Consider the following 16,753-nt stretch of genomic DNA (forward strand, 5'->3'; position numbering starts at 1 on the left):
GGTGCCGACAGATCAGCCAAGCCCCGGTAAAATGAAGGGCCATGGCCACTAGAGGAGCATATGCCTACTGGGAAGGGGGTGTGACCACACTCCTGTGGAGATATAAATCCTTTGTTTTTGCCGGGTGGGGGTGCAGGGGGAAAGGACAGGCTGCAGCGCAAGGGAGAGAGGACTGGCTGCAGCACAAGGAAGAGAGGACTGGCTGCAGCACAAGGGAGAGAGGACAGGCTGCAGCACAAGGGAGAGAGGACTGGCTGCAGCACAAGGGAGAGAGGACTGGCTGCAGCACAAGGGAGAGAGGACAGGCTGCAGCACAAGGGAGAGAGGACAGGCAGCAGCACAAGGGAGAGAGGACTGGCTGCAGCACAAGGGAGAGAGGACTGGCTGCAGCACAAGGGAGAGAGGACAGGCAGCAGCACAAGGGAGAGAGGACTGGCTGCAGCACAAGGGAGAGAGGACAGGCTGCAGCACAAGGGAGAGAGGACTGGCTGCAGCACAAGGGAGAGAGGACAGGCTGCAGCACAAGGGAGAGAGGACTGGCTGCAGCACAAGGGAGAGAGGACAGGCTGCAGCACAAGGGAGAGAGGACTGGCTGCAGCACAAGGGAGAGAGGACAGGCTGCAGCACAAGGGAGAGAGGACTGGCAGGGGAAAGTGTACAGCACAGGGAAGGGAGGCAGGCTGTTGCTGCCTCTATAAGCAGCTCAGCGCACAGCACTGAGCAGTGTGTGTTAGGCTGAGGAGAGAGGCTGTGCTTGGCATCAGCCTGTCCTCTCTCTCCCACTGCCCAACTCTACAACAGGGGACGCAGGCCCCTCTAGCTGATTTGGGCACAGGTAAAGAAGTACCTACTCCCCCCCTCTCAGTGCCACTGACTCCAGGTATAGATGAGCACATCAGGAGCGTAACCTTATACAGACCAACTTTTAAATGTTTGAATGTTGACAACTACGAGCTTCTCAATTACTGTTGTAACTGCTGCGTACATAAGTACAAATGAATGAAATCCTATCATGGCTGTTGGCTAGAGACAAATGTGGGGTGGAAAACCCCCATAATTTGTACATAAGATATATTTTACAAAGAATGATGAATGAAATACGGAACAATGGCTTGCATGACTAAAACAATGATAATCCTGACTGATATATTAGGAACTAGTTCACACTTCCCAGAAACAGTGCAAACCTACTGTAGCTATATAACAATGGACCTTTGACACGCTGGCGGGGGGATGCTGAAGGCGCAGAGTGGCCTAGTTCTGATATTAGCATACTGAGCGGGCATACAGTATTTCTGGGCCTTCTCCTAGGAGAACTGGAGGGACTGGAGGCTTTTTAAAGATGATAAAGTTGGTAAAATATCCATTTTTTTTTAAATAGAAAATGAAAAATCATTGACAGACTGGTGACAGGTCCTCAGCCGTTCAGCCACGCTCGCAGATCATTGGGCAGCTCACTAACGACTGTATTTTCTCAGTAACAGAACGCACCGTTTTACGTATTGTTGAAAGACACTTTCCAAATAGGACAGTAATGTAACACCCCCGAACACTCACATTATAAGGTGGGGGAGGGTAAACACCTCCGAAATCTGACACTGTGCCTTTACCCGAGTCTACATCAAAGCTCGTGGGATGTGAATGATGGATACTTCCATTAGTTGATGGCTGCGGGTCTCTATACCCAACACCAAGCTATACATAAAAGGAACCCCAAGCCAACACAATCATACATATGAAGCCGCTCTCATTACAGCGGCTCCTGGTGATTCTATTGCCATTCGCCGCGTCTCATTCTCTCGGAAGCCCTGCAGCCCTCTGCCCCTCTCCCCGCTCACTGCCCGCTCTGCTCACTGTCTGCCCTGAAATGGAGACGGGCAGGGAAGCCTTCTGCCCCCACTCCCTGCCGCCTTACTGATGGGAACGTGCGAGCTTGTCCCCGTCCATCAGCCGGCACGTAGCTGCCCTCTGCGAGCACTATTTATGGCCATCGACCATCGATGATTTTCATCGATGGTATATGGCAGATGTTGAATACTTTTGCCATCGATGTGGGAGTACCAGATAGTTTCCCTGCATCGATGGCAAAGAAGAAAAGATGTTTCCTTCTTTTTTTTTCTCAAGGTGCCTGGATCACGGAGCATAGCTCCGCCCCCCACATCCGGAAGTCCCGCCCACGAGTACTGATTGGCCCAGGGGCCATTCAGTCACATATAATGGCTGACCATCAATAGCAAAAACTATCAATGGTTATCCATAAAATAGTTTGCCACTATCGATGGCTGGGTGCAGAATCGCCATCGATGGCCGATGGCCATCCCTAGCGAGCACTCTCCAGCTAGGGGCATATGGCAAGCGCTCAGCAAGGCTGAGGACTGCTCCACCTGTATGAGAGAACAAATTATGGGCCTGATTCAGTCCTGGTAGCTACACTGCGTATGTTTGCACCCGAGTGAGCAGGTAAACTCTGTCCGATGTACACACGGCCACCCCTCACTATGATGTGATTGGTTGTGTATACTGACACAGCGCTGGCTTGAACTCGCGCAGAGGAAAAATCATTAGATGGTCGCTCATTAACAAATAATTTTTCCTCTCTTGGAAGATGATAGTAAGCCTGGACTTATATACTGCACGCTGATGGCCAGATTGGGGCAGGCACTGATGTCATGTGACATGATCCGCGATCGCAGGGGTACGCCCAGTGTTTCTACGGGCACGCCCACCATTTTTGTGGGCACGTTCATTCAACGCTGGGCAGACCACAGTGACCGCCTTCTGGCTGCCAGTGATGTTATGATGTTTGTGATGTCACATATGCGGCTATGCTGCTTGTGATGTCACATATGCGGCTATGCTGTTTGTGATGTTATGATGTCACATATGCGGCTATGCTGTTTGTGATGTTATGATGTCACATATGCGGCTATGCTGTTTGTGATGTCACATATGCGGCTATGCTGTTTGTGATGTTATGATGTCACATATGCGGCTATGCTGTTTGTGATGTTATGATGTCACATATGCGGCTATGCTGTTTGTGATGTCACATATGCGGCTATGCTGTTTGTGATGTTATGATGTCACATATGCGGCTATGCTGTTTGTGATGTCACATACTGTATGCGGCTATGCTGTTTGTGATGTCACATATGAGGCTATGCTGCTTGTGATGTTATGATGTCACATATGCGGCTATGCTGTTTGTGATGTTATGATGTCACATATGCGGCTATGCTTTTTGTGATGTTATGATGTCACATATGAGGCTATGTTGCTTGTGATGTTATGATGTCACATATGCGGCTATGCTGTTTGTGATGTTATGATGTCACATATGCGGCTATGCTATTTGTGATGTTATGATGTCACATATGCGGCTATGCTGTTTGTGATGTTATAATGTCACATATGTGGCTATGCTGTTTGTGTTGTTATGTCACATATGCGGCTATGCTGTTTGTGATGTTATGATGTCACATATGCGGCTATGCTGTTTTTGATGTTATGATGTCACATATGCGGCTATGCTGTTTGTGATGTCACATATTGTATGCGGCTATGCTGTTTGTGATGTCACATATGCGGCTATGCTGTTTGTGATGTTATGATGTCACATATGCGGCTATGCTGTTTGTGTTGTTATGATGTCACATATGCGGCTATGCTATTTGTGATGTTATGATGTCACATATGCGGCTATGCTGTTTGTGATGCTATGATGTCACATATGCGGCTATGCTGTTTTTGATGTTATGATGTCACATATGCTGCTATGCTGTTTTTGATGTTATGATGTCACATATGTGGGTATTCTTCTAGGGCACTGATAAGGTAAATATGATGCAGGTACCAGTGTTGGACTGCAGCATGAAGGGCCCATGGAGGAGTACACTGAGTGCACCCAGTCTTTCTGATAAATATTTTTGAGTCCATAGAAGATTATCAGTATAATGTCAATTTTTGGATTACATGTTAAACGACAGTATCGGCATGCTGATTCCGATATAGTAGTCCTCAATTGCAATCACATATTTTAAAAAAAAAACTTCCCTATTACATTACAGTGATACAATCAGTCCATATGTAGATGAGTTTATGTCAAAATGTTAAGATTCCAACAACTTGACACCTTCCTAATTGCCCTGCTTAATGGGTGGCTACACATAACTGTCCCAGTTTCCAAACCACCCGGCAGCTCACATGATCCAGGTTACCCAGCAGGTGCAAAGGGAATGTTGACCAACTGTCACATTTTTAAGCGCTCAATGGTGATGCATTGTGATTGGCTGGTAGACGTTTTGTCACATAACACTCAAACAAAGCAACCAATTGCAAAGCCAATTTAACTCTGCGGACCAAGAGATTTCATTTTGTATTCAGACGTCACTACAAATTACCATATGCCTTTAATTATTCAAAGGGCTTTAATTCAAAGGGCTTTAACAAACCAGTGACATCACTGAGCCTTTCTGACATCACAGATGAGAGCCTTAGTGCTGGGAATACAGATCTGAGAGGGTAGAGTGACAGTGGATGAGAGAAGTTGTGTTTTCTTTGCGTTGCGTTTATCATGGCAATCCAGGGCTTGGCTTTCTTACCGTGCCTCTGGGTAGCATGGACTTGTGTTGGTGTTGCCATCACATTATCGATGACCATTATTGAAGGTCATGTTAAGGCTACTATACCATACATCAGGTAAGATATATATATATATATATATATATATATATATATATATATATATCTATAGGGTTCTTATACCAGGAAGGTTGGCTAGGCCTGGTCAATGGAGAGATGTAAATGTGGAGTATTTTGCGCCAGATGAATTCAGTAATGTGTTATTTATTTTCCACAGTGGTACTGGAGCAAATACTCCGGAGTCTACGGTGTTCACAGTGGTGCTTTCCGTTTCTGCGCTTCTCGGTAAGTGTCTCATATACGTAGTGTAGGAAATATTTATTATTATGAAAATGCAGAATGCCAGAACCCGTATCAACGGGGGAGATTTACTAAGTCTAAGAGAGAGACAAAGTGTAGAGAGATAACGTACCATCCAATCAGCTCCTGTTATTTTTTTTATTTTTTTTAAACACTGCCTGTAATATGGTGAATATAAGCTGATTGGCTGGAACTTTATCTCTCTCCCTCCATACCGTATCTCTCACTGTAACATAACAGCTTACTGCAGGTGCTCAGGAGTTGTGTACACATATTTATATATTATTTCATACATGGTATTTGTATTGATGGTCGAGTATAAAATTAATGAATTAATATAAGTTATTGCTGTTGTTTCAGGGGCAGAAACGACCTACATTTACTATAAGTACATGGGAGTCCGCAGCAGCGACCTGAAACGGATCCATCGAATCATCAACAAGATCCTTCTGCTTATTGGATGGATATCATGTTCGGGGATAATGATCTCTGCTTTATTTCAGGTATGTATAAGTGCAGGGGCGGATTGGCCCACCGGGAAACCGGGCCATTTCCCGGTGGGCCGGCCCAAAACGCCGTAAAAACGGGCCGGGCGCGCTCCCACTGGACTGTCTGGGCACTTTGCCCACATCCAACATGGCCACGGGAGGGCTGCTGTGCATGCGCGATAGCGCACAGCACCATGGGACTTTGTGTGCGGCAGCAGCGTGGGTTCCCACTGCTCCCGTTCCTCACCTGGAGGCAGCAGAGCAGGTGAGCCCCCCCCCCCCCGCACCGCATAACAAACACAGCCTGTCGCCTAGCTCCCCCCGGCATTACATCAGCGCCTCCGCCAGCACCCCGACCAAGCCCACACACACATACACACCCCCCCCGGGCTGCCGTCACCAGCACCCCAACCCTCGGCTGCCGCCGCCAGCACCCGCCCCCTGGACTGCTGCAAGAGTTCTTCTCCCGGGCTGGATTGCAGTCCCATTCCGCCCCTGTATCAGTGTATGCCAGATTCCAGTATCTGGCAGCTGCTGGCAGAGGGTGGGCATCAGAAGCATCTCATGCTCGAGCATCCATAGTGGAAAATGGGGCGCACGTGTGTCTGGGTGTGCGCATGCCCTGTCCGCCGGCACCTGCTGTGATCCTTGCATTTCCGCTTGCAGCCGCATTTCCCATAGGTTTCTTTGGGAATATGACGCAGCCCAATTTACCAATATTGCTCCCCACAGCTACCGCCACGTTGCTGGCATATTGCAATGTGATCCTGGGCGGTAAGAGCCAACCCACATCGCATCCAACGTGCAATCCATGATAACTTAGCCCTAAGGGAAAAGTGTCAAACAATGAAAGAGAGGAAACAGTGACGTGTAAAACGTGGGAGAATATTACTGAACATCTCTATACTGCAGGGCTGGGCAACACCGGCCCTCCAGATGTTAATGAACAACACAGCCCAGGATGCTTTGCATTAGTTTTGCTATGTGGCCATGCTGAAACTGATGCAAGGCATGCTGGGATGTGTTGTTCACCAACAACTGGAGGGCCGGTGTTGCCCAGCCCTGCTATACTGCATCACAGCATATTACACAGAAATGTTTTACTTACAGTCTGTTCAATTGAAGATTATTAGATGTTATGGTGACCTGTGTAATGTATTACAGGATAACTACGTACAATGACTACAGTATGGGGATTATAAGATAATGTATACTGTTTGTATTTTCATTTCAGGTACGACCCCATCCCATTTGGCATCTGACAGGAGCAATGCTGACATTTGGCTGTGGGCTATTATATAACATCTGCCTGGCTATAATCCTTTACAGAGTGCCCAACAACAGCAGACTTGTCAGTTACCTTAAGATCGCTTTCTGCTTGCTGGCGCTGTTAGGATTTGCTACTTGTATCCTTTCCATGTGACAAAGTTCCACATTTGAGATCAACTACAGTGTGATTGTACAGCTATCTCTTGTCTCCAAAATGTCTCCCTCATCCCAAAATGTCTCCCTCATCCCAACAAGTAGAACCACATGGTTCCCATTCCCCACCCCCTGCCATGCTGCCCCATGCTATAGCCGGCTATCCTCCAGGACTCACAGTTCAGGGCTTTCAATGTAACATGCTAATACTAAGATTTAGCTGCAGACTAGGATCGGATGTATGCAGTATAGGTATCAAGATATCAGGGGAAGACACAATTGAAATGAGTGTGCCTTTAGCCAAGCAGCAGTTTAAATAAATGGGTAGTCACTCCCAATCGTAAACAAGAACAGGTCAGGAAGGGTAAAACTGCGCTAAATATACATTAGAAACATATCAATTAAAAATAATGACATTTAATTGGTAAAAGTGACATCAAAATAGACAATGTATACAATAAAAAATGCTCATAACAAACACTTGATATGAGGAGGAAATAAAAAACGCATACAAATATGTGTGCTCAGTACAGTGACACGAGCGCACGAATAGCCACCCTTTATATGTCCGCCAGTATTGGGGAAGTCCAAATAGTTTTGGTGAAGGATTGATGTCCAGTGAGTAAGGAGGAGAAGTTTTCTTCCTTTTTTTTACGGAAATGTCACCGGGTCCTTAGGGAGGTGGCGTGCCTCCAAACCAGTTGTTTGCCGCGGTGGAAGGAAGAAACAAGTATGTCTTTATCCAGATGGTAATGCAATGATGAACCTCCACTGGAACAAATGGCAATAGCTTCCTAGAGATGGAGGGGTGGCTATTTCTGTAGCAAGAACCTACGCGTTTCGCCGCTAAAAATGCAGCTTTTTCAATGAACAAGATTTAGCAGCAGACTAGGAGCAGATGTATCAAGCCATAGAGACAGATAAAGTTGCCCGAAGCAGCCAATCGGCTTCTTAATGTTATTTATTGAGCAGAGCCTTTGAAAAGACAGAAGCTGATTGGATGCTTTGGGCAACTACTTCTCTCTATTTTTCTGCTAGTCTTGATACATATCCCATTAGGTTTGATGACAGCCGGCATATGACAAAATCCAAACTCCCATCTGTGAGCCGTGCTGTGGCAAGAGACTGGCGGGCCTATCGGCGATAGGACGGGGTTTCCAAAGCCTCCTTTTGCCTAAAATATTCTATTATAGAATAATAACAAAGAAGTACTTTATAAAGAAATATCACCTGAAAGCTTTGCGGGTCCAGTATGAGGGACTGTGCACCTGGGGACTGATTCATAGTAGCACGCTGTTGCTGTGGCAGAAGCCATTTTTGTAGCTCTGGATTCATGGAAATATACTAATGTATCAGCCACCAGAAGTTGTATTAAGACTCCGACTGGAGCCATCGCAGCTGTCCACAACTGTGTACACAGACGCATGATCGGACGCGGGTCACGCAAACATTGCCTCATCGTATCGTCACTTAGAATGGCCGCCACAACTGAGATGCTGGCGCCATTTTAGTGGCCATGGTTTCGGCAGCTGCATTTAGCTGACAATAATATTAAGAACAGAACCAGAACCAGGGATGTTTTGCTTTTTAATATAATTATCTCTGTAATGCTACAGTAACGTCCAAATATTACAGAATTTGAGGAAAATTAGGAATTTGTTAACAACATTTTGGGGGCGGAGGTTTGCGGGTTTGTCACTGAGGAGCTGGATGTTTCTATCTCTCACCATATAGACTTTACAGTTGTTTAGCAAACTAAAAAGTTTGACCAATTTTTAATGGCATTTTCAAATTTGTTGTGGCATTTACGGTTGATGTGTGTATAGGGGGAGGTCACACAAGCGCATAGATAGGAATGTTAATCATATTAATGTATAAATCTTTTCCTTGCTATATCCACCTCTCAGTGATTGGGTGTCATGTAGTATTGCACTACGGCTGTCATGGAGAACATTGTAAAGTGGTAGGTTTACTTCATTATTAATACTAGTCAGATTCTGCATTGTAAATACATGTACCAGTGGCGGCTTTATAATGGGTGCAATGGGCACAGTTCCCCTGAGTAAGGTGACCACCTCATCCCTTTAATTTCGGACACATATTAATTACACAGGTTCTGTGGCTGGCTGCCTTCAGGACTCCATTTCACCTGGTTTTAAACTGCCACAGAACCTGTGTCAGTAATCATACCCGCCAACATCCGAAGGGCAGAAATCGGTACACATTAGGGAAGTGGGCATGGTCACAGTTAAAGTGGGCATGGTCACACCCCCTTTCCGAATGTGTATTGTGCTTCTTTTTTTTTTAAGAGGACCCCCACCAGTTGCCAGCCAGTCCCTGAGGGGACCCTTTTTGTTACATACAGTGTCAATAGCCAAAAACTTAATGCAGAGCCATAGGCTGTATATTTCTTAGTAATACAAGACAAAAAAAAGCTGCAGCCTTCATATATAACACGGCGCATAGTTTAGCAGCCCACAAAGCCACCATGAGCTGCAACCAGACACAGCTGGTGCGTCACACTGATTTTATATAATTTGGCAAGACGCACTGTGTGGAGATTTATATAGTCTGTAGCCTGGGCAGCCACACTTACAGTCAGACTGTGCTGAACTTCAGATGCCACAGGCCGGGCCAGGAGCCTCCTCCGCTGCCATGATGTCCCTCCCTAGTCACGCGTGCCGGGGCTGGCCTGCCACCGCACCCCTCTCCCTCAGGCAGATTCGCGCCAGGACTGACTGATGGAGGGCTGAGCATTACAGAGTGACTGCGCAGTGTGCGCGGTGCCGGCGCGTGACATCATAACGCACGGCACCGTCGCCCGCGCAATGCATGATAGAGAACGGGTGGGGGAGAGCCGGGGAGCCGGCGGCCGCGCACCACAGGCATGATGAGCAGACACGGAGCCAGGGCCCGGGAGCCAGGAGGAGCCGCGGCGCACATGAGAGTGAGTGAGAATCAGTGACGCCGGCTCAGCTGAAAATAAATGTATAAAAAACGGTACATTCTGTACAATTATAATTTGCCGGTACAGACTGTTAAAAAAACGGTACTGTACTGGCAAATTCGGTACAGTTGGAGGGTATGCGTAATATGTGTCTGGAATTAAAGGGATGAGGTGGTAACCCTACCCCTGAGTCGCGGGGGGGCCCACACCTCACACACTGCACTCATTTTTTAACGCTTACCCTCCAGAGCCCAGTGATGGACATCAGCGCTGCAGGCATCACTGTGAAAACTGTCTGCCGCGCCATTTATTGGGAGGTCTGCGCATGGGCAGTAGAATCTGAGCACTGTAGTGCACTGTGCAGTGCGGCACTGCCCCTGGTGGAGGGGAGGGGGCCCGAACGAGGGGCCTTGCACATGGGCCTCCTCCTGTACCGCTGATTTGTACCCAGTATACCATGTGTAGTTTATCACATTTCTGTACATTTAGGTCACTTATTAATGTTCTTATCCGTTTCTTAAGGTCAACCTCTTTGGGATAATTGCAGAATGGATCCTGGCAGTTGCAATCATGCTGAATATCCTGACGTATATACCCAATTTCCAGGTATAAAACTCTCTTGAATGTATATTTATGTGATTTAGCGTGTACATTATTTACATTTACAGCTTTAGCCAGATGTAGCATCTTACAGAGTTAATCATTGCGGGACAATCAGGCAGATGTAGCAGCTTACAGAGATAATCATTGCGGGACAATCAGGCAGATGTAGCATCTTACAGAGATAATCATTGCGGGACAATCAGGCAGATGTAGCATCTTACAGAGATAATCATTGCGGGACAATCAGGCAGATGTAGCATCTTACAGAGATAATCATTGCGGGACAATCAGGCAGATGTACTGTAGCATCTTACAGAGATAATCATTGCGGGACAATCAGGCAGATGTAGCATCTTACAGAGATAATCATTGCGGGACAATCCGTCCTCTGTGTCCCATAGTCAGTACTGGAACATGCAGGGATTATAACAATAAGGGGGCTAGATTCTCTAAGCTTCAAAAGTGATAAAATGGAGAGTGATAAACAGCCAGCCAAACAGCTCCTACCTGCCATGTCACAGACTGAGTTTGAAAAATGTCAGACAGGAGCTGATTGGCTGGCTGTTTATCACTCTCCATTTTATCACTTTTGAAGCTTAGAGAATCTGGCCCAAAGTCTCCAGACAGCAATTCACAGTTTAACAGAAATGATGCTTCACCGTCGGCAATAAATGAGGCCAAGGAACAACTTACTGTAGCTCGTACTCAGGGCATACATACATATGTACATACATACAGGGCTGTAAAGGGTGGTGTGCCCTGGGGCGGCAGCAGAGATTCCAGTATCGCTGCTGCAGTTCCACACAGAGGGGGAAGTTTACTAAGATGTGTATTCTACTTCACATGTGATGTTGCTAACCAATCATATCCTGTCTACTATCTTCTAGAGGGTGCTAGATAAATAAGAATTAGATTCTGATTGGTTGCCCATAGCAACATCACATGTGAAGTAGAATACTTACTAATCATTGCGGGACAATCAGGCAGATGCAGCATCTTACAGAGATAATCATTGCGGGACAATCAGGCAGATGCAGCATCTTACAGGGATAATCATTGCGGGACAATCAGGCAGATGCAGCATCTTACAGAGATAATCATTGCGAGACAATCAGGCAGATGTAGCATCTTACAGAGATAATCATTGCGGGACAATCAGGCAGATGTACTGTATCATCTTACAGAGATAATCATTGCGGGACAATCAGGCAGATGTAGCATCTTCCAGTGATAATCATTGCGGGACAATCAGGCAGATGTAGCATCTTACAGAGATAATCATTGCGGGACAATCAGGCAGATGTACTGTATCATCTTACAGAGATAATCATTGCGGGACAATCAGGCAGATGTAGCATCTTACAGAGATAATCATTGCGGGACAATCAGGCAGATGTAGCATCTTACAGAGATAATCATTGCGGGACAATCAGGCAGATGTAGCATCTTACAGAGATAATCATTGCGGGACAATCAGGCAGATGCAGCATCTTACAGAGATAATCATTGTGGGACAATCAGGCAGATGCAGCATCTTACAGAGATAATCATTGCGAGACAATCAGGCAGATGTAGCATCTTACAGAGATAATCATTGCGGGACAATCAGGCAGATGTACTGTATCATCTTACAGAGATAATCATTGCGGGACAATCAGGCAGATGTAGCATCTTACAGAGATAATCATTGCGGGACAATCAGGCAGATGTAGCATCTTACAGAGATAATCGTTGCGGGACAATCAGGCAGATGTAGCATCTTACAGAGATAATCATTGCGGGACAATCAGGCAGATGTACTGTATCATCTTACAGAGATAATCATTGCGGGACAATCAGGCAGATGTAGCATCTTACAGAGATAATCATTGCGGGACAATCAGGCAGATGTAGCATCTTACAGAGATAATCATTGCGGGACAATCAGGCAGATGTAGCATCTTACAGAGATAATCATTGCGGGACAATCAGGCAGATGTAGCATCTTACAGAGATAATCATTGCGGGAGAATCAGGCAGATGTAGCATTTTACAGAGATAATCATTGCGGGACAATCAGGCAGATGTAGCATCTTACAGAGATAATCATTGCGGGACAATCAGGCAGATGTAGCATCTTACAGAGATAATCATTGCGGGACAATCAGGCAGATGCAGCATCTTACAGAGATAATCATTGCAAGACAATTAGGCAGATGCAGCATCTTACAGAGATAATCATTGCGGGACAATCAGGCAGATGTAGCATCTTACAGAGATAATCATTGCGGGACAATCAGGCAGATGTACTGTATCATCTTACAGAGATAATCATTGCGGGACAATCAGGCAGATGTAGCATCTTACAGAGATAATCATTGCGGGACAATCAGGCAGATGTAGCATCTTACAGAGATAATCGTTGCGGGACAATCAGGCAGATGTAGCATCTTACAGAGATAATCATTGCGGGACAATCAGGCAGATGTAGCATCTTACAGAGATAATCATTGCGGGACAATCAGGCAGATGTACTGTATCATCTTACAGAGATAATCATTGCGTGACAATCAGGCAGATGTAGCATCTTACAGAGATAATCATTGCGGGACAATCCGTCCTCTGTGTCCCATAGTCAGTACTGGAACATGCAGGGATTATAACAATAAGGGGGCTAGATTCTCTAAGCTTCAAAAGTGATAAAATGGAGAGTGATAAACAGCCAGCCAATCAGCTCCTACCTGCCATGTCACAGACTGAGTTTGAAAAATGTCAGACAGGAGCTGATTGGCTGGCTGTTTATCACTCTCCATTTTATTACTTTTGAAGCTTAGAGAATCTGGCCCAAAGTCTCCAGACAGCAATTCACAGTTTAACAGAAATGATGCTTCACCGTCGGCAATAAATGAGGCCAAGGAACAACTTACTGTAGCTCGTACTCAGGGCATACATACATATGTACATACATACAGGGCTGTAAAGGGTGGTGTGCCCTGGGGCGGCAGCAGAGATTCCAGTATCGCTGCTGCAGTTCCACACAGAGGGGGAAGTTTACTAAGATGTGTATTATACTTCACATGTGATGTTGCTAACCAATCATATCCTGTCTACTATCTTCTAGAGGGTGCTAGATAAATAAGAATTAGATTCTGATTGGTTGCCCATAGCAACATCACATGTGAAGTAGAATACTTACTAATCATTGCGGGACAATCAGGCAGATGCAGCATCTTACAGAGATAATCATTGCGGGACAATCAGGCAGATGCAGCATCTTACAGAGATAATCATTGCGGGACAATCAGGCAGATGCAGCATCTTACAGAGATAATCATTGCGAGACAATCAGGCAGATGTAGCATCTTACAGAGATAATCATTGCGGGACAATCAGGCAGATGTAGCATCTTACAGAGATAATCATTGCGGGACAATCAGGCAGATGTACTGTATCATCTTACAGAGATAATCATTGCGGGACAATCAGGCAGATGTAGCATCTTACAGAGATAATCATTGCGGGACAATCAGGCAGATGTAGCATCTTACAGAGATAATCGTTGCGGGACAATCAGGCAGATGCAGCATCTTACAGAGATAATCATTGCGGGACAATCAGGCAGATGCAGCATCTTACAGAGATAATCATTGCGGGACAATCAGGCAGATGCAGCATCTTACAGAGATAATCATTGCGAGACAATCAGGCAGATGTAGCATCTTACAGAGATAATCATTGCGGGACAATCAGGCAGATGTAGCATCTTACAGAGATAATCATTGCGGGACAATCAGGCAGATGTACTGTATCATCTTACAGAGATAATCATTGCGGGACAATCAGGCAGATGTAGCATCTTACAGAGATAATCATTGCGGGACAATCAGGCAGATGTAGCATCTTACAGAGATAATCGTTGCGGGACAATCAGGCAGATGTAGCATCTTACAGAGATAATCATTGCGGGACAATCAGGCAGATGTACTGTATCATCTTACAGAGATAATCATTGCGGGACAATCAGGCAGATGTAGCATCTTACAGAGATAATCATTGCGGGACAATCAGGCAGATGTAGCATCTTACAGAGATAATCATTGCGGGACAATCAGGCAGATGTAGCATCTTACAGAGATAATCATTGCGGGACAATCAGGCAGATGTAGCATCTTACAGAGATAATCATTGCGGGACAATCAGGCAGATGTAGCATCTTACAGAGATAATCATTGCGGGACAATGAGGCAGATGTAGCATCTTACAGAGATAATCATTGCGGGACAATCAGGCAGATGCAGCATCTTACAGAGATAATCATTGCGGGACAATCAGGCAGATGCAGCATCTTACAGAGATAATCATTGCAAGACAATTAGGCAGATGCAGCATCTTACAGAGATAATCATTGCGGGACAATCAGGCAGATGTAGCATCTTACAGAGATAATCATTGCGGGACAATCAGGCAGATGTACTGTATCATCTTACAGAGATAATCATTGCGGGACAATCAGGCAGATGTAGCATCTTACAGAGATAATCATTGCGGGACAATCAGGCAGATGTAGCATCTTACAGAGATAATCGTTGCGGGACAATCAGGCAGATGTAGCATCTTACAGAGATAATCATTGCGGGACAATCAGGCAGATGTAGCATCTTACAGAGATAATCATTGCGGGACAATCAGGCAGATGTACTGTATCATCTTACAGAGATAATCATTGCGGGACAATCAGGCAGATGTAGCATCTTACAGAGATAATCATTGCGGGACAATCCATCCTCTGTGTCCCATAGTCAGTACTGGAACATGCAGGGATTATAACAATAAGGGGGCTAGATTCTCTAAGCTTCAAAAGTGATAAAATGGAGAGTGATAAACAGCCAGCCAATCAGCTCCTACCTGCCATGTCACAGACTGAGTTTGAAAAATGTCAGACAGGAGCTGATTGGCTGGCTGTTTATCACTCTCCATTTTATCACTTTTGAAGCTTAGAGAATCTGGCCCAAAGTCTCCAGACAGCAATTCACAGTTTAACAGAAATGATGCTTCACCGTCGGCAATAAATGAGGCCAAGGAACAACTTACTGTAGCTCGTACTCAGGGCATACATACATATGTACATACATACAGGGCTGTAAAGGGTGGTGTGCCCAGAGATTCCAGTATCGCTGCTGCAGTTCCACACAGAGGGGGAAGTTTACTAAGATGTGTATTCTACTTCACATGTGATGTTGCTAACCAATCATATCCTGTCTACTATCTTCTAGAGGGTGCTAGATAAATAAGAATTAGATTCTGATTGGTTGCCCATAGCAACATCACATGTGAAGTAGAATACACATTTTTGTAAATTTCTCCCAGAGTCTCCATTATATTCCCCAGCCCCGCACCCAGCAGTCTATCTGTACTTTAATAGTAATATGCTTTTTTTCTCCTTCTTTGACAGCAATTATGTATGAAATGGCCCAAGACATTACAAGATGATTGGATATATCTGAGGGAACCAATGCATGCTGGGCCAGAAACCCCCTGAGTAAGATAGAATGGGGGCTGCATAGGCTCGAGTGTATTTAAGAGCCGGTGTTTCTGTTGGTTGTTAAATAAAGTTATTGAAGAAAGTCAGGTGCTGGGGACACTTCCTGGAGGTGTCCTCTCCATGCCATAGAATTGGCGATAAGCCCGTCACGGCGCAGGTTGTACCTTACATAGGGGGTGTTTGTTGGATTGGGGAGTTTCAGTCGCTACCATTGACGAACAACTTTGACTGGTGCCGGTCTCAAGTGCTTTCTTGGCCATCCCTTTAGACAAATAAGGGTCATACCACTTCAATAAATATTATGACCAGTTTAAACTTATGCAGTTGTTGTCCGAGTCGTTATTTTAAGTTAAGGTGTCTTGTGTGCGTTATTTCTAGGCACTTAAGAGTTAATTAAAGGTATAGGCCAAGCAACATAATTCGTGAGGCGCCTTATAACTGTTACAGGGAGGTGCAATGCATCCTGGGCCAGAAACCCCCTGAGTAATAACTGTTACAGGGAGGTGCAATGCATGCTGGGCCAGAAACCCCCTGAGTAATAACTGTTACAGGGAGGTGCAATGCATGCTGGGCCAGAAACCCCCTGAGTAATAACTGTTACAGGGAGGTGCAATGCATGCTGGGCCAGAAACCCCCTGAGTAATAACTGTTACAGGGAGGTGCAATGCATGCTGGGCCAGAAACCCCCTGAGTAATAACTGTTACAGGGAGGTGCAATGCATGCTGGGCCAGAAACCCCCTGAGTAATAACTGTTACAGGGAGGTGCAATGCATGCTGGGCCAGAAACCCCCTGAGTAATAACTGTTACAGGGAGGTGCAATGCATGCTGG

At 45.6% G+C, this 16,753-nt stretch overlaps 1 protein-coding gene across 1 annotated transcript; it reads left to right on the top strand.

Moving 5' to 3' along the window:
* The first annotated feature begins 4,651 nt into the window (after positions 1 to 4,651).
* LOC146021312 (DNA damage-regulated autophagy modulator protein 1-like) lies at positions 4,652 to 16,241 on the top strand. The gene is made up of 7 exons (XM_083155105.1): positions 4,652 to 4,698; positions 4,859 to 4,926; positions 5,302 to 5,444; positions 6,664 to 6,835; positions 8,759 to 8,814; positions 10,321 to 10,404; positions 15,833 to 16,241. Exons 1-7 carry the CDS (start codon positions 4,652 to 4,654, stop codon positions 15,917 to 15,919), a joined length of 657 nt encoding a protein of 218 aa, XP_083011231.1. The 3' UTR covers positions 15,920 to 16,241.
* The last annotated feature ends 512 nt before the right edge of the window (positions 16,242 to 16,753 follow it).

The sequence above is a fragment of the Crinia signifera genome, chromosome 7 (genome assembly GCF_055691185.1).
Source record: "Crinia signifera chromosome 7, ASM5569118v1, whole genome shotgun sequence".
Taxonomy (NCBI): domain Eukaryota; kingdom Metazoa; phylum Chordata; class Amphibia; order Anura; family Myobatrachidae; genus Crinia; species Crinia signifera.

Coding starts and splice junctions, on each gene's coding strand:
- LOC146021312 (XM_083155105.1), top strand. CDS start 4,652: ATGACCATTATTGAAGGTCATGTTAAGGCTACTATACCATACATCAG. Junction 5,445..6,663: donor TGATCTCTGCTTTATTTCAG/GTATGTATAAGT, acceptor TTTTCATTTCAG/GTACGACCCCATCCCATTTG. Junction 8,815..10,320: donor ATGGAGAACATTGTAAAGTG/GTAGGTTTACTT, acceptor CCGTTTCTTAAG/GTCAACCTCTTTGGGATAAT.